The sequence below is a fragment of the Microtus oregoni genome, unplaced genomic scaffold (genome assembly GCF_018167655.1).
Source record: "Microtus oregoni isolate MIOR12 unplaced genomic scaffold, Mior012 000000F_ref0000247, whole genome shotgun sequence".
In the NCBI taxonomy this organism is placed as follows: domain Eukaryota; kingdom Metazoa; phylum Chordata; class Mammalia; order Rodentia; family Cricetidae; genus Microtus; species Microtus oregoni.
In genome coordinates this window covers 11,316,225-11,335,060 of record NW_024543059.1, presented here as the reverse complement: position 1 = coordinate 11,335,060, position 18,836 = coordinate 11,316,225, and the positions used below count along the sequence as shown (strand labels likewise).

The 18,836-nt window shown below is 47.4% G+C and overlaps 1 protein-coding gene across 2 annotated transcripts in view; it reads right to left on the bottom strand.

Moving 5' to 3' along the window:
• Arnt2 (aryl hydrocarbon receptor nuclear translocator 2) overlaps positions 1–13,154 on the bottom strand; it is a 143,227-nt gene extending 130,073 nt beyond the window's left edge. The window contains exon 1 of one of the 2 annotated variants that reach the window (XM_041650220.1): positions 12,920–13,154. In XM_041650220.1, the coding sequence (XP_041506154.1) occupies positions 12,920–12,950 (31 nt within the window). In that variant the 5' untranslated portion in view covers positions 12,951–13,154. The remainder of the gene's footprint in view (positions 1–12,919) is intronic. The other variant, XM_041650175.1, reaches the window with a different exon arrangement.
• Between the last annotated feature and the right edge of the window lie 5,682 nt (positions 13,155–18,836).

The window sequence follows — 18,836 nt, the reverse complement described above, 5'->3', positions numbered from 1 at the left end:
ATGGGGCTACCAGAGGTGACCACCACAAAAGTTAGGAAGCAAGGGAGTGACCCATTGGCACCTCCCCGTGTGGAGCTGAAGTGTGCTCTCTCCACCATCACTGGCCGCAGTGGCACATGGAAACATGTCAGGAAGGCAAAGCTCACACTGCTCCCAGCCCTGCTTTATGGACTCGGGACCTCAGAAGTAGCCTTCAACACACAGGCTAAAGCTGGGTGTGACCTGGTGAAAGGAAAGAATGAGCGAGAGGAAGAGAGGGAGGGAGGGGGAGAAAGAAGAGACTTAGGACAAAATCCTATAAATGGGAAGCTCAGTAAATTTCCACAGGCAAATTAAATCCACAAAGTTTTAAAAGTTTTATTCGTTTATTTTATATGTGTGAGTGTTTTGACTGCATGTATGTCTGTGAATGCCTAGAGCCACGTGGGATGCCTAGAACCCACAGAGGACAGAAGAGGGCACTGGATCCCTTGGGATTTGAGTCACAGGGAATTGTGAGCTACCACGTAGATGATGAGAATAAAATCCAGGTCCACTGGAAAAGCAGCCAGTGCTCTTAATGGCTGAAACATCTCTCCAGCCTCCAAACTTATTTTTTTAATGAAGCAGAGTAAAGTACAAGCTTGCTTCTAAGAAGAAATTAGAGGAAGCAGGAAATTAAGTTTCCAAAATAAGCACAAATATGCATCTAAATATGGATGCACACCAGCACCCAAGAATGGGGCAGCAGAATAATTGCTGCTTGACTGTAGATCCTACTGTTAATCAGAGCTCATTCAGGCGTTCCACACAGGCAGCTTACCTGAAAAGCCTTTCAATTGGTATGTCAGGGAAGTTGGCAATTAAACACTTGAACCGCCTGTTGGCTTTATTAAAGATATGATAATCCTGGCATAGTTAACTTATAATTATCCTGCTTATCAAATGAAGCTGATATTTAGTTTAGGAAAAGTGTCAACCCTGAAGCTCTTGGGTTAAGACCCCCAAGACCTGTATTCTGTTCTGTATGTTCTTACAGTGGTGAGCAGAACTCAAGAGAGGACATGTTTCCTCACTTAGCTGGGTACAGTGTGACCTTGATATAGACACCTTGATGACTCATTTTTAATAACAACTATCAAAAGTAACCTCATGATATAACAGCAGTTGTATGGTGCTCCTGCTTATGATGCTTAAAATTTAAAGAAAGAAAGAGGTGCAATAGATAGATAGATAGACAGACAGGAAAAAACACAATTTATAATTGAGAGGCACATCCAACAGAATCAACTGAGAGACATTCCTCAAAATAACTGTATTTGACAAAGAGTTTTAAGTTATGAAAGACAAAATTAAAGCAATTGAGATATTCCAGAATCAAAGGAGACATCACAGTTTAATGGGTTTTTCTAATCCTGGATCAAACTCAGAATCGGAAAATAAGTTTCATGTGATAAGGACCAACTGGCAAAACATGAAAACAGATCCCAGACAAGACATAGCAGTCAGATGAGAGACAAATTCCTCAGTGGGGCCACAGATGGTGGAAAACACCATCCTTAAGGAACATGGAAGGTCTGAGTCTGAAAGTGCATCCTACAGAACTAGAAAGTCATCTTGAGTAAGACAACTCAAATCCAGAAAGATACATATGGTATTTATTTTCTAATATGTGCTGATATTAGCCATTAAATAAATGATAACCAAGCTATAATCCGAAGACTCAGAGGTTAGGTATAGAGGAAGGAACTAGGGGCAACAGATGGATCTCTCTGGAAGGGGGGAACAGAATTTATTTTGTAGGTTGTCTGGGGGCAGAAAGGGAATGGGAGCAAGAGAAAGCAGGTGGGGAGGGTATATGGGGGTTGAAGGAGGGAATCTGGGGAGAAACAGCTAGAACTGAGAAGCATTTGAGGGTAGTATGGACACCTAGTGCAGTGGAAACTTCCTAAAATATATCTAGGCAATCCCAATGAAGTCTCTAAATAATGAGGGAGATGATGTCACCAAATGATACTTCCAGTACCAGGACTGGGTTGCTGGCTGAAAGGGTCCTGCGGAAATCTCCAAACAACCCAGGCTGTTGCTAAGACAATAGATTGCCCTCCACAAACTGACAGCAAGGTCCCATTGTTGAAGACAACACCCACAACTCAATAAGAAGAGGGCAAACTGGTGCCTACATAGGACCTTTCTTTACTCCTATATTCTAGTCTCTTTGGTACAGAAAGGTACTCTGCACGCTACCAAAAGATCTGTAAACATCAACCCAATCACAAAACCTTTGATCTACAATCTGTCCTGTGTCAAAATATGCTAGGGCAATTGGTGGTATAAAACTTGTGGAAGTATTTTAAACATAAAGCAAAGAACAATAAACATAAACCAGTCTACAAAGCACAATCCCAGAGAATTTGGACAACAATGAGGACCCCAAGAGAGACTTACATAGATCTAATTTACAAGGGAAGCAGAAAACGACAAGATCTCCTGGGTAAACTGGGAGCATGGGGACCTTGGGAGAGGATTGAAGGGGGGAAGGGAGAGGCAGGGAAAGGGAGCAGAGAAATATGTAGAGCTCAATAAAAATCAATTAAAAAAAAAACTTGTGGAAGTAACTAACCAATGCCTGATTTTACTTAAGGCCCACTCTCCAAGATGAAACCCATACCCAATACTGCTTGTGTAGTGATATTTCATTTGTATCCCAATAAATAAAGCTTTCCTGAAGATCAGAGAGTAAAACAGCCCCACCAGTCAGCCTTTCAAACCAGACAGTGGTGACACACACCTTTAATCCCAGTAACCACACTAGTTTGCCCTAGAAACTGGGCAGAAAGTGGTGCACGCCTTTAATCCCAGTCCTAGAATATAAAATGGGAGGAGACAGCTCTCAGACACAGTCTCGTTCTGAGCTTCCTGGAGGCAGGATCGCCATTTCAGACAGCAATGGCTGGCTGTTTTGCTTTTCTGACCCCAATATCTGTCTCTGGGTTTTTATTAATTATGCTACATGCTTAAGAACCAGAGACTAGACCAGAGACCTAGTGTGGAAGCAAATACTATTGGTCTATAAAACAAACAAGTAAACAAACAAGCAACCATAGAATTACTTCTATCTATTCTACTATACCCACACATACATCAGTGTCTCACTCAGCCATCATCAGAGAAGCTTCCTCCTGCAGCCGATGAGAACAAATACAGACCCACAGTCAGACACTGTGGACACAGAGAGATAGAGACCCTGGAACATACAGCTCTAAATGAGATGTCTCCATCAAATCTCTTCCCTCAGAGCTCAGAGAACCCTGAGAAAGAGGTGGAAAAGGTGTACGAGTGAAAGAGGATATAGGACACCAGGAGAACAATGACCTTTAGATCAACTGAGCACAGCTCATATGAATCCGGAGACTGAAGCAAGCACAGGGCCTACTCAGGTCTGCACCAGGTCCTCTGCGTATACGCTGTAGCTTTCAGTTTAGTATTCGTCTGGGATTCCTGAATGTGTGAAGGAGTGGATCTCTTCTTGTGACTTCTCTTGGGGCTCTCTTTCTTCTGTCGGGTTGCCTTGTCTAACTCTGACAGGATGATTTTCGCTTTATTTTATTATATTTTATTTTGTCAGACTTGATTGATATCTCTCAGGAGCCTGTTCTTTCCTATCGAGAGACAGAAAGGGAGTGGATCTGGAGGGGGTAAGGAGGTGGGGAGTAACAGGGAGGCATAGATGGAGCAGAAACTGTAATCAGGATATATTGTATGAGAAAAGAATCTATTTTTAATAAAAGGGGGTAAGGAAAATAAGTAAATAGAAACTGCATTCTGCCTGCTGTTTGCTTTCAAACGCTGCGGAAACTCATAAACTATCAGCATCAGCAACTGGACGGAAATGGGAGCTCAAAGGCTCTCTGCGCCGCACCAAAAACTGCCTGTGGGCCTCAGGGAGTGAAGTTACCAACCCCACTCAAAAATCCCTTCGAGTAGACACGTCTCTTCTCATAAATTTAAAATTTAGGGAATTAGGAGGTTTTCCAAATTCATTCATTCATCCAATAGACATTTATTAAGTACCAATTATGTAGCAGAAACTGAAGAAGGGAGGAAGAGAGGGGGAAAGGAAAGAACAAAAGAGAAAAGACCTGCTCGCAAGGTGGGTGGGATGGATGTGGAATGAAGCAACTCGGGTTTCTGGTGGATCCACCTCTGAGCTCAAGGTACCTCATTCACACAAGTGAGACCAGACTCGGGACCTCTCCCAAGCCTCCAAGAATCCCTTAAACACCCTAAATCTCAGGTCCAATGGGGGAAAGGATGCTAACTTCCTAGCTGGCTAAACCAGGAGCTCACTGCACCCTCTCCTCATCATTGTTTCTTCCACAGGCTCTACTAGATCTCTCCCAAATACCTGCAGGCTCCATCACCTGGTCCAGACCCCCAAAGGAGCTCCCGGCAGACCTCCTCACCTGGCTCGCCTGTGGCCACCACCACGCATGCTCCTCACTCAGCTGCCACAAAGATCTTTTCAGAAGGGACCCCTGGGTATCACTCACCCCAGCCACACCTACTCCAACAGCTTCGCACTGTGCTAGAAAGCAAAGACACTCCTCTCTCACCAGGCCTTTTGTAATGGGGTCCTGTGCATCTGACCACTCAGTAAACGGCCAACTTGCCAGCAACACAGCAATGCTCAGGGAAAGAAGAAGCCATGCCTGGGTTTGCACACCACGATGAATACACACAGTTGGCATTCAATTAATATTTGTTTAATTAGGTGCATAGGCAATTAAAATAATTAATGTCTTGCCTGGACCAATGAATGGAGCGTGGTGCCATTAGCAGCCATGGAGATTCCAAGGGGAGGAGTACGCTAGGGAGACCCAAGCTTTGTGGAATCTATGGGACCCCACAGACCCAGCAGGCAGCTGAAACACAGACCCGCCCTTGCGGATACTGATTAGGAAAAGGCACTCTCTCTGGCCACCACAGCGTGGAGACTCCAAAGCCATTCCTTCAGCTTTCTTCCTATGCCTGCTGGAAAGAATCTGGATAATCCACATCTCCTCTGCTCACCAATGACAACTATCATTTGCATAAATTTGCATAAACCTGTCCCAAGGCTGCCTGCTGCAGGGACTAGCTAAGTCCACACCACAGGCAGCCAGCCTGTTTCATCAGCATCTTTCATGCCCTCTACCCCCCAGCACGGTGCCCTCTGCTCAGGGAAGGGGGGGGGGGGTGTGTGTTCAGGGAAGCTGGCTGAATAGAATTGGAAGTTTTCTGGTGTGAAATGCTTTTTTAAAAAAATGAGAGAGCACAGCTGTGATCCTTGATCACATTCATTCATTTTATTCTTTGGAGGACTTGGAATCCATCAGGCATATCAAATTATGGCAAACGATTCCAGACTATGCCTCATTTCAGATTGCTGATGCGATAGAATTACCAATGCCATTCTAAAAATAAGAAAAACTTCTCGCACTTCTGGTATCTGTCACACGGAAATGAACTTCCAGCGTGGATTTTCATCACTATCTCAGAGGCATCATCAAAAGTCAGGTGTGGGGGCACACACCTGGAGTCCTAGCAGTCAGGAGGCTGAGGCAGGAAGATCGAGAAATTAAGAATAGCCTGAGCAACACAGCAAAGTCCAATCTTAAAAAAAAAAAAAAAAAAAAAAAAAAAAAACAGGAAGGTGTATCTCCTGGCTTTCAAGGTTGTCATGTTTCCTGCAAGTCAGTCCCTTTATGGATGACACGCGATGATGAGACCTTTTGTATTTTTTCCAGCTGTCACCCTCCAGAGGCCTGTGACTAGTTTATCCTCATAGGTCAGAGCTTTTTATCAACTTCTCTCGTGGCCAGTGAGTGTGAAGAAACAGTCAGCCTGAGCCTGAGAGCCTGCTGAACAGCATCGTAACCTGTATCCGAGATGCTGGGAGCTGGGACCAGCGAGAATGTCTCCAGGCTTTCCAAATGCTCTCATTTGAGATGCAGTATGCACCTGCAACCTCTGAGCCCAGGTGTCCATCTGACTCACAGGAATGTGCAAGAAGAGGAAGGGAATGTATTTTGCATAACTATGAATAAAATATTGGGAACATAAATTAACTTTAGACTTCTTGCTGTTGGCCTAAAATACAGAAAGGAGATCATTACGATGGTTGGTTTTGTCAACTTGCTAGGTTTAAGAAATATGTAAGACAGGCTGAAGATGGCTCATTGGGTATAGGCATGTACTGCGCAACTCCAGAGACCTGAGTTTGATCCCCGGAACCCACAGGGAGGTGAAGGAGATGACAACTTCACAGAGTCGTCCTCTGATCTTCACACAATGTCATTGCACAGGTACACCTGCATACACACACACACAATTTAAAAACACCTCGGGTATTAGTGAGATACACATGTGGGTGGCCTACTAGGCTCTTTCCGTAGAGGGATAACTGAGTGAGGAAGGCCAATCCCTGAAAGTGGGTGCCATCACTCCATGAAGGGAAAAAGAAGAAAGTCACCCGGGCAACGGCATCCCATCTCTGCTGTCTTACCCAGATGAGGGCAAAAAACCTTCTACTTCTCAGCCGTGTCTTCCTTGTCATGATAGAGTAGACCCTCTCAAACCGTAAGCCGAAATAAATGCTTTCTGTCTGGTATTTCATCACAGCAATGAGAAAAGTTGCTAATATTCTTACATCTCAACCTGTTACACGGGATTACCATGCAGCTTCTCTGGCCTCTCTTCAGCCATGTGACAATTAGGGTGACTCAAAGGTCCAGGCAAGAGAATGACCCACCAGGCTGAGAGACAATGAGGGGCACAGTGGATCCCCCAGGGTCCCACTGAGTATCTGATGTGGGAAAGATCGCCTTCTCCCTTTGGCTCCACTTTACTTACCCAGATAGGAAGGATCTTAAGAGGACCTCAGTGGGGCTTTACCAAGCATCTTTCCACTCCAGCCACCGCCCTCTCCATCTGGACTAAGAATTGTAAGTTTCTGTGGGCTGCACAACTTCTCACCTTATTATATAAAGTCTAGAGGAACTGGTCAGGTTAGGGATTACCCTGCTAGGATGTCCACACTGAAACCAAATGACCAGAAATAAAAGTCCGCTCTAGACTATGGAGCTCAGAGACCCAGACATACAGGTGCGTTTTTTTCTCTCAAGGCAGGTAAAGAAACCACACATGAATAAGACAATTCCTTGGTGTCCATTCACTAATGACTCTTTATAAAGGAAAAGCAGTACAGCAGAGACTTTGGTGGTTATAGGGACAGGTGCACTTCCTGCCTTTCTGGATTTCCAATCAGACCAGGGATATGAGACCATCCATCCAACCACATAATCCATTCAATTCCAGCTGAGCAGGGGTGCTCAGTCACGCCTTGGAGGAAGTCACGGCATGAATATGTCACCTGGATAAAGCGCTGGAGATGGGTTTCCCTGAGGGCACAGAGCTCCTGAGGGCTGAGGGAAAAGCTGTGATAGGGAAATGGCCAGGTGTGAAGAGGGGCAGGAGCAGGGAAGGAAAGATGAGCAATTCATCACTCCAAGAGGGGCCCAGACACAGCAGCAGTCAACGCTGTCAGGAGAATCGTGATAAATGGGAAATGGCATTTATCCTTGAAACACCAAGGCCCCTGTAGTGACCTGAACTTCCAGCCTGACCAGTTCATATCAGTGCCCTCTGAGGAATAGCTCATGGCTCTAGCAACCTTGGGGCCTTAACACACAGCATATTCTTCTAGAAGCTCTGTCTCACTCCTTCCTTATATCACACACGAGCACAGGTCTTGGACCATAGACACACACGGGAAATGAGTGAATATGTGGTTTGGGGAAAGACGCAGGAGCCGTGTCCCTTTAACTTGGACCACACTGCATGTCAGTAAAGCCATAATAAAACAGTGACCAGAAGCCCTGATTGACAATTACGTATTCAGCCCAAATACTCTGTATTCTGTGACCCTTCTAACCCCGGGAAGCACCTTGTGCTAGTTTGCCTAACATCCCTGTTTATGTCTTCAGCCCAGATGCCTGGGCCCCTCTGACAGCTCCACTGATCCCCTCCACACAAATGTCTCTTTCGGAAGCCTCCAGGATGTCCCATTGGCTACCTCGCTTCTCCTTGGCACCTCCACCCACCGAGCTCTCAGGACAGAAGCCTGGGACTCACCCATCACTTAACCTCCCAACACTTTCCCTAAAGTCAGGAAGCCTCTGCTCCAAAGAGAAACATGCCCTGCCCAACCACAAAGAAGGACAAGTACATAACTGGGGCCCTGGCGTTGTTCAGCAGAGTGTTCCTGTTGTATACATGCACACCTCCTATCCATGTCTCTCACGGAAGACTTCATCCTGCCTACCACAGCACCTAAGATGAGCACCTGATTGTCTGTACTCTCTCATCTGTTCTGTTCAATGCCCTTTAACAGCTTTGTACTACCTTTCGAAGCAAACTGGAACCGGAAACCAAGATCCATGACCTTCCCTGAGCCCGCCTCTTCTCACACCTTCAGCCTCTCATGCGACCTTTGTCTTTGCTCATGACTGGCAGTACCGTCCTTTCTGGTTGCTCCTGTCTGTTAAATGTTTCTTACCACCTGCCCTTTGTAGGAGCTTCTCCCTGTCAGCCCAGGAAGGTGCAAGTTCTCTTTTGCACCCTTCTCTTCATCCCTCAAAGCCTTCTTGAAAGGGCTCATACAGACCTTCACCGACTTCACAAGGCTTTGACCAATCGTCCCATCTAATTCAAGTTCCTTGGTTATTTATCTCAGGGTACCGTTTCTTCCTAGCATTGACACGTTTTGCTAGCCCATCTATTTCAGTGTTCCAACTTTACCCGAGGCTGGACACTTTATAAGCACAGCATGCATCTCTCAAAATCTCTCGATCCATTGCATATTCTTGGGTGCCCTGCAGGATTCCTAAGGGCACCAAGGAGACGATGGCTTGACAGTCCCCGTATGTTCCCAAATATGTCTATCCCAGCCCCCCAACACCAGTTCAAACGATCCTTCTGAATTTCTCCTGTAAGTCAATGTGTCCCTCTACAAAAGGCCTGGTTTCTGAAGCCACCTCGCTATGAGGCTACTAGAGGGTCCTTGTTATACATATATACTGAGTCAGCGTTCATTTCATTCTACTGTGTTTTTTTAAATTTTTTGATGTGTCTGTTGAATGTTCATGTGTATGGGAGCATGCACATCCATTCAATGTTCAGAGGTCACAGGAGGATTTCCAGTGTCCTATCCTCTCCACCTTATTCCCTCGAGACAGAGTTTCTCACTAACCCTGAAGCTAGGTTGGCAGCCAGCAAGCCCCAGCAATGTCCTTCTTGTCCCCTCCACAGCCTTCACCCCTGCCAACATGCTTTTTCCCATGCATGCTATACACTGGAACTCGGGCGTTCAGCTTGCACAGCAAGCGCACTCCTGTCTACTGTGCCATCTTCCTGACCCCGTTATGTCAGCTTTTTATAAACAACATTAGCCAGTTTATATAGCTCCTTTCTGAGACTATGAACTTGCTGAGGTCAAGGGACATTCTTCCTCATCTCATCCGTTACTCTGCATCCTGAAGAGGGTTTGACACACCAAAGATATTCAACAGAAAGTCCGACCATTCCAAACACTGCCTCATCCACAGTAACCTGCCCAAACAACTTCCTGCTCTCTGTCCTCAATAACACCCTAAAATACCAAAGGGACATAATGACTAAATCCAGGGGGGTGGTAAAAGTGAAACCCTAAATCTCTTTAAAACATGCCTTTAAATTCCTTTAACATATACAAGCTATATTAGTCACCTTTCTAGATGTGACAGAAGCATCGTTTAGGGGGGGGACACAACCCATCACAGTGGGGAAGACCAGGGGCAGGGGCTTGACACAGGTGGTCATGTTCCATCTTCAGTCAGGAAGCAGAAAGAGACGGGTTCTGGTACCCAGCTCACTTCTTCCATTTTATTCAGCTCAGGACCCCTGCCCATAGGATGGCATTGCCACCTTCAGGATGGGTCTTCTCTCCTCAGCTAAGCCTTTTGAGAAACACCCTCACAGATATGCCAAGCAGTGTCTCCTAGGTGATTCTAACCCTGTAAGAATTGAGCTTAACCATCACGGGTCTTATTAATCATTCTGTAAAACTCATTTCTGAGAATTTCCAGTCAATGTGTGAGGCTAATGACTGCTCTGAGTGAGTGTGGACCTGATTTCTTTGCACTGAAGTTAAAAAGGACTCACGACACAGGCTTCTTTGAGACTATGCCCTGTCAGGAGAAAGCACCCTGAATGCACATAGCTAATTAAACCTGCACAAGTTCATAAAGTCAGAAATGCTTGAATATCATCTTTAAAAGCTACACACACATAGCTCTAGAACTCCTTTCTCTATTCCAGGAGATGAATACATCATCCCTGGTCAGAAATAACAGAAGAAATTCAGCCCCTAAAATAGTAGGGGACCAGTGAAAAGAGTGGGAATGGCTTAGAAGCTGCAAGGTACCCAGAGCTATGGAAATACCTAGGAGTCATCCCCTTCCTCCAGAGACCTCTGTTCCCAGAGGGTAACTGGTAGAATAGAATGCTAACTTACATCTCAAGCAGGAGGCCGAGAAGGACCGGAGTAAGGGTTTGAAGCAATGCTAGAGGTGAAAAGACCTAGTTTCATCCGCCATTGTTGAGGTCCCAGGATACACCAAAGTACCACATCACAGTGTCTCTGCAAATGTTCAGCTGGAGGGCAGCGGTCTGCTGGTGGGTATGGGAGGTGGCCATGTCCTCTGAGTACAGATCAGAGACTAATCGTACTGCCTCTAAATCCATCTAGATGTATTTATCAGGCTCTCATTACTGTGCAAAGCAACATCTCGGGAGAGGGTGGAGGTGGGAAGAGAAATTCCAAAGAAACATCACGTGACTTCTGCTCACGGGGGTGAGCAGCTACCCAACAGAACTTTCTTGTACAATCTGAAATCTCTCTCTTTGACTCACATGTTTAACCATATTCCTTGAGACTAACTCTTCTGCCCCAAAGAAGCAGAAGCCTTCTAGGGAGCAAGGCCAAGACCCCTATAGACCCAAAAAGCCATCACAGAGGACCAGCTAAAGAAATGATGGTGGGCGATAGACTAGTTAATCACTGCAAGACACTTTGAGAAACTCTCACCAGGGTCAGGCTCTCTGGTATTTATGTCTACTAAGAAAAGACCTGGACATCACAGTGTATCAAGCTGACCAGGCAGTGACCGTCAACACTCCTTCCACGTTCCAAGGTTGAGGCTCTCACGCACTGGGTGTCTGACTGTATCGTCTTTATCCCACATAGCATAGAGAGCAATGTAATGGACAGAGCAGTTTCCAACAGTGATGTCATGGAGGATGAGTTATGTAAGCCACCTAAGTGTTTGTTCTTTTTCCCAACAGAAGCCCATTCTGAGCTCAGCTGTCTTCATTTTTTTTTTCCTTTGCTTTTTCTAATCTCATGGCAGTTAAATCTATTAATTTGCTATTGAGTTCTAGGTAGCAGAACAGGGTGAGAGCGCTTCAGTGGTAAACAAAATGATGCAGCTGGGCTTCCAAGCTGGTCACCTACCCACTCAGTGCTCCAACGGGGGGACTCCATGTCTTCTCTTCTAGGACGGCCTGCTTCAGTTAATCAGCCTCCTTCCTGGGAATTATAAAGGTTCCCCACCTCCTTGCCCCCACAGGCGCCTGCCTCTGTGTATTCTTTCCTGTTTGCCTTTACTCCAAATCTAAAGAAGGCCAAACTCTGTTGGCCCCTGGTAGTTTCATTCTCCTCTGTTGGAGCCACCACAGCTAAGTCTGACCTCTTTCTTCTGCCTCCTTTCAATGCAGTCTCACTACCTTTTATGTTACCTCAACACAGCTCACAGATTGACCTTACAGGAAAGCAGCGACCATATGGCTTCTCTGCTCCCTCTCTTAAGGTGGGAAGAGGAAGTCACAGCTCTTGTCTTTCAAGGCCCCTTGAGCCTGGGCACACCCATGGAACTTAATGTAAGTCCTTCTCACACCTCACTCACTGGCCTCCATCCTGACTTCATGACTTAGGGCTGCAATGCCTGCCTGTCTTTCTGCATTCTCAAACTGTACCTTCTGCACGATCCCAGCTAGTGTCCAATGTCCCCCAACTTTCCCGGCCACCCTGGATGGAGTTATCTTTCACTCATAACTTTGAAGACATTCCTCACCCCACCGGGTCTGCACCCCAACACAAGACCTCTTTCACTGGGCTCTCCTGGGGTCTGAGTTCTTTGACTGTTCCTACCTCAGCCACAGTGATCTATGATTCTCCAGGCCCACAGCAGACAAAACAAAACCTAAAACTTGGGGGGGCAGTCACATATCCTATGCTCGCATGAAACCACAGGGAACTTTGCCAACGAAAATAGGGCTCCCCAGCCACAGCAGCCCAACACTCCCACTCATTCATGAACTCCTTTCATTTTTCTAAGCCGCCGGCATGAGACTAGCGGTCACAGGCTGCACCCTGGGAGAGAGCAGGCAATCGGTCAGGGACAGGGCTGCTCCAGTCTACATTATTACCAATTAGGTTTTTCGTGTCCAGAAAGGACTGGGATATACAGTGACCAGGTGTAAACCCCGCCAAAGCCCAGCGCTGGGGAGGCGGGGCCGACAGGCGAAGAGTCCCAGGAGTTCTGCCCTGTTGAATCCCCGCTCCAAACTTTTCTCACGCTCGGTGCGACACCTGGCATCCACCAGCTCCTGTGGCTCTGGAGCCCGCGGGCGAGCATTGAATCATCCGCGGTAGCGGCGGGCGCCGGCGGGACCAGGTTGAGCACCATTTATGGATGAGGATGCCGCGGCCGGTGCTGATGCTGAGGCTGCCGGGCGGCGGCCGCTCCCCACCCCCGGGCTGCGCGGCTCAGGCTGGGCCTGCCGCTCAGCCGCTACTCACCCGGAGGATTGACGGCGGCCGGGGTTGCCATCTTGCCGGGAGGGACCGGCGCGCCGGGCGGGGGCGGGGACGGGCACCCGGGGCGGGCCAGCGCCGCCGCGGCCGCGCCACACAAAGGAAGGTGCGGGCGGTGCTCCCCGCGCTCCCGCGCTCTGAGAGCGCCCCGCGCTCCTGCCCGCGCTGCGCCCCGCGCGCTCCCCGCTCCTCCGCGCGCACCCGCGCCTCCTCCCTTCCCGGGCCTCCTCCGGGTTCAGCCTTTGTGGTGCGGTGGGGGTGCCGGGCCCGCGGCTCCCGGGTCCGAGCCGTAGCACCGCGAGACTTGGGCCAGCGGGCAGCGGGACCCCCTCGAGCCCGCGCAGGTGCCCAGGCTGGAGGTCTCTGCGCACCCCCTTATACGCCTTCGCAGGGTCCCCAGGTGTCGGGGACACATCGCCAAGGGGCGCTGTCCCCTGGCGGAGGAGCGAGTGGGCGAGCGACCCATTTGAATGCAGAGGATAACTGGCCTCAGAAACAAAGGCGGCCCAGTACTGCCACTTAGCATGCCAAGGCCGCGCCACTGGGCTCCCGGGCTCCCCAGCCTGGGCTGTGGAAGAGGGCCTACGGGAAGGCGCCCAGAAATGTGCGAGGCCACCGTCCCTCTAAGGCACTCGCACACAGCTTCAGCACGGAGCTTGGCCCAGGAATGGAGAGGAGCCAAAGCGGGTTTGAGGATGACAGTGTCTAGCTCTGCCTTCTTGAGGACATGGCCGCTGCCAGTATTATTGAGTCCTCTCGAGGGCCTTATTCACACCTCCAGACTGGGGGGGGGGGGGGGCTTAAGAAGGTTTCTAATGATTCCATCTGAGTATCTGGGGGAAATTAAAGTGCTGGGAACTTGTTTTCCAGGCAGCCGCTAGGCTTCCTGGAGAGGATGTTCCACAGTAGATGCTCTGGTAAGGTGTGATTGGAAGGCTGGCCACACTCCCAGGTCACAGCTGAAGACAGTATGGCTTCTAACACTGACCCATCTGCCAAAGATACCACACTATTTCTAAAGAACCATGGGACAGGATAGGAAATTAATGCTTGGGATGTGTTTCAAACCAACCTCGTCTATGGACAGTGTTTGTCTCCACTGCCCTAATAATATATCAATTGGACAAATATTGAAAGGTCTGTGCACCCAGCACAGACCTAGGTGTTGAGCATGAGAGAGTCATATCCTGCAGGGCTTTTAGGGTAGGTGGGTTATAAGGCACCTGTTGTCTGGGGGTCACCTGCTTCTGGGAGCTTAAACAGAACCCCTGAAACTGGGTCACTGCTGAGTGAAAGGGACAAAGAGGAGGTGACATTGAAAGCTGCCTCTGAGGAAATGACTAGAATATAGTCAAGTAGAAAGGCAAGGACGCTGTGCGTCCAGACTCAAGACAGGCCAGGCCCAGACAGAAACAAGGAGAGACCAACGGGGATATCAGCCAGGGGCTGAAACTTCAGTGGGTGTTTAAGTTGAAGAGTCCTGAAAATCGCACAGCAAACCAAATGAGACTCGGCCTCTCTTCTGTATTCCCCCAAAGAGAACACTCTCAAATACCCACCAGGACTTAATCAATGTACACCATACACTTGTTTTGTTTTGAGATGGGGGCTCTCCTTACTTAGCCAAGGCCAGCCTTGGACTTGTAAAATTCTCCTGCCTCTGCTTCCTGAGTGCTTGGATTGCAAGTGTGTAGCACCTCATCTGATCTCTATATGATGCTTCTTAAGGTAGGGAAATAAAGTCTGGACCCTACCCATGGGTAGCTCTGGTCCACATGCAAGACACTCAGCATCATCCCTGAGTTCTTTCCTTCCTCCAACTTTCTTCACACCTGAAAAGTAGTCAAGTGTCCCTCCTTGACAGATCCGTAGCAGCATACTAACCAAGTTCAGTCACGTGAGGCTTATTTTGTCCCCAGATATATGCCTAAGAGTTGGCCCCCCCCCAGAATAAAATTGTAGCAAACACAGCTGTTATACACACACACCCAGGCACAATAGGTTTCTATTGCCACGTTCTTGTCCTCTATCCATTTTCTGAACATTATTCTGTAAATACTCCATCCGTGCATGTGTGTGTGTGTGTGTGTACAAGTGCAATGCTACTTGTGTGGAGGTCAGAGCACAACTTGGGGTAGTCTATTCCCCCTTCCATCAGGCTGGTCCCAGGGATCAAATTCAGCAAGGCTTGGAGGCAGGGTAAGCGCCTTTTTATATGAAGAAGCATCTCACTAGCCCTGTAAAATCTGATACTGGATCTCACCCACGTGTCTTCTTGCCAGTGTCCATTACAATAAAAGACAGCTATCAAGTGAACAATAGCTGGGCTTTCTATAGTCTGGTGTCTGTCTTGTGCTGGGGGTTGGGGTTTGGGGGGTGAATTTCTTAAGTTAGGAGGTGCTTCATCTTCCCCAACACGGACCCACTTAGGTAGAAAGTGCCTGTACCAACAGTTAACTTTCCAGAGAAGAAATAAACTCAGAGGAGAGAAGTGAATTTATCAAGGTTGTACCGTTTAATGGCTAGAGGAGACTTGGTGCTGAGTCACCCCCAGCATGAGGATTCGGTGACTGGGCAGAGAAGGATGGACTCTATGGAGAAGGAGAGGAGGAATAGGGGACCAGACCCACATTAGCTTTCTTTGTCTCTCAGAATTAAATAGGTTCAATGCCCAGAAACATTGATTGTGGGTGAAAGCCCCCCCCCTTAAGTAAACAGTCTGGAATGGAGCGGTTAGTCATTGCAGAGCACAGAGAGGTGGCGCTTATACAATACAGTGGTGCTGTGCTAATTAAGAGAGTTAGCCGACTGTGACCAGTAGCAGGCTGAGGAATTCCACTCAACCTTAACCCAGAACTCTCAAATGCCAAAAGAGGCATTAGACTTGAAGCTGAGATTTACATTTTTAAAATGCATGCCCATAGCACACAATTATGGGTCTAGTTTTCCAGAAAGGGCCAGCATTGGTCTTGTCAGCCAATAAACATCTATATCCCAAAGCATTTATTCCTTTCTCAACTTGAGAAGAGGAATCTGTGACTTGATTCTGCTTCATATCCTTTGAGTCCTGACTCGAGACGCAAAGAGCTTCTTCTGCAAGACATCAAATGATTTGAAGAGTGTTTAGTTCCTTCTAAATTCATCTTGGGGTCAGCAAGAGACTGAAAGAAGGTGTATGGCTGCTGATGGAAAGAGGAGTTAAAGGGTAAACAGCAGGCCACCAGGAACCCAACCTCAGGCTTGAGAATTTCTGATGGTCCCTTAAAAAGCCACACCTGTGTTGATGGTTCTGCAGCTGATTGACTGATTGATTGGAACTTCTGCGACTGGGGAGTTATAATGTTGCAGATAGAAAGCCAAGATCACCTTGGGTTATCTTTAATTCCCTTAATAGTCATTTATTGCTCACTTCTATGTTCGACCAACCCCCTACCAGTACCAGGTAATAAAGCCTTTAGGATATATTCTTAGAAAAACAAAAGGAGCTTCCATCAACTTCAAAACCAATAATACTATCAGATCCTATGTGGTGGATCCTGCCTGTAACCTCAGTCCTAAGAGAATGCTTGCAGAAAGAGTGTTGAAAGTTTGACATCAGCCTGGGTTACATAGTATGTTCCTGCCAGCCTGAGCTACAGAGGAAGGCTCGGTCTCAAAAACCGAAAGAAAAACAGACAGGACTTGAGACCTATCGCTGAGTTTGCCATCCTTTGCTGTGACCTGTCGTCCCCACCAGTGTGTGTGCTGGACTCAGGATAAGCTTCACCACAGGATCTGTTTTGGGATCGACAGGCTTTTCTTCTTAATTCCTCTCATTCTTCCTCATTCGTCCATTCTTACTTCGTTTTCTTTGCTGGAAAGAAGGATGTCTGTGCCCCTGCCAGCTCACTCTCACCTCCTTGTCTTTCACTCTACCTCTCCGAAATCTGCCCGGACAGGCATTGCACCTGCCTATGCCCTCTAACAGGTCTCTCCTCTTCTGGGAGAACCACAGATTTCGACAGACGGAGCAGATGAAAACCTAATCTTATGTAGCAAGGTTTGCCTTTTCTGCCCGAGAAGCAGGTTTTCCACTGTTACTGATTCTTTTGTTCTGGACACCTTGCTAATCGACCTCCCCCCCCGCCAAGTCTTCATCTTCATCACTTATAAAATGGGACGGCATTGCCTACTGTTCCAAGTCATCATGAAGATGAACCTGAAGGAGACAATCTACGTGCTATGAGCACGTGAGAGACGGCAATATGCTGCAGATGTATTGCACGGTGGAGGATGTGTGACAAGTCCCTGTCCAGGAGAGAGGCAGGAGGCCACCATAGTAACCTTTATTGCAGAGTGCGGAGACAAAAGGAGAAGAGGAAAGAAGAAGAAAGGGTCTGGGGAGGAGAGGAAGGAAAGGGTAATGGACCCACAGTAAACCTGTGGGCCTGGTTTGCAGGTTCTGAACTCAGTCTCCAAGGATTGACTGGTCACACAAGTAGAGAGAAAACTCAAATATGGAGGGACCCAGGTCTGCTTTTCATTTAGGGCCAAAAAGGAGCCTCCCTAGGGCAGTTCTACAGGGACAAGAACCCTGAGCCTCACACAGGATTCCTGTTACCTAGAAGCTTCTTTGCACCCCTTTAACATGGGTTTAGAATGTTAGCAATAACAAAACTGTTCAGATATTTAAGGAGTAGCTATGACAAAAATCACAACATGGTGGAAAGTTTGACCAAGTTGGATCTTTGGTAGACCATGAAACAGCAATAAAGTTTAAATATAAAACACATAGTTTACTGTAGGTCAAATTGAGGGAATGTAAAACTATTCCTTGTGCCTTCTACATAACCTCTCCTCTAAAGCAGGTCAAAATTATCCTAGATCTGGGGGGAAGACAGGTGTCTAAGACTGAGTTCTAGGGTTCTAGATGAGGCAATTTTGGCTCATAAGGCTGTGGTTATGCGTTACTTTTTGGAAATGTCTAACTCGTGGGAGTTTTGCTAGAAACTGGTACCCTAACGCCTGATTTACAGCTCTTTGCTGTGCTCTGGCTTCCTCAATGGGTGCAGGATTATATGCTGGCCCTTGTCATATCGAGCACCAACTCTAGAACAGTTCAGACTTGGCTGTTCTCAGAGTATGATCCTGGAGCCACACAGTACTATGTTAAAATCTCAAACACAGTAGACCCGCTGTGTGGGTCGTTTCCTGTAGCTCAGTTTCCCTTCTCTGTGGAGAAAAGATAATGATAATGCTGACCCTAGAGGAGTTTCCCGAGGACCCTGGGAGCCGAGAACCTCTGGTATATGGTTGGCATGATGTATGTGTTGGTATTATTACAGAGAGGCTAAGTAAGGTTGCCCAGCTAGGATTGCGATGGATTGCGTCTTCGTTATTTTCTATTATAAAACACCATGACCAAGGTAGCTCATAAAAGAAAGCATTTAATTTGGAGCTCATAGGTCCAGAGGCTTAGAGGCCATGGTCATCTTGAGAAGCAAACATGGCTATGGAGTACTAGTTGAGAATTTACATGTGATCCCCAAGCACAAGGCAGAAAGAACTAACTGGGACTGGCCCAGGCTTTTGAAACCTTAAAGGCTTCTCCCAGTGGCACACCTTCAATAATGGCACACCTCTTGATTTTTTCCAAAGAGTGCCACCAACTGGGGACCGGACGTTCAAACAGATGAACCTCCTGTGTGTGTTGGGGGGAGGGGGCGGCTCTCATTCAAACCACCACAGAGCAAATAGAAAGGAAAAAGTTAAAACCAGCAACTGACAAATCTTAAAATCGTCATGATGACCCTGTCCATCAGTAGCCATATCTGGAGAAAAACGCATTCATGGTTATTAAGGGCAGAAGAAAGTAAGTGAACTTAGCATTTATCTTGAAAAATCTTTGAATGGATTGGAGTTT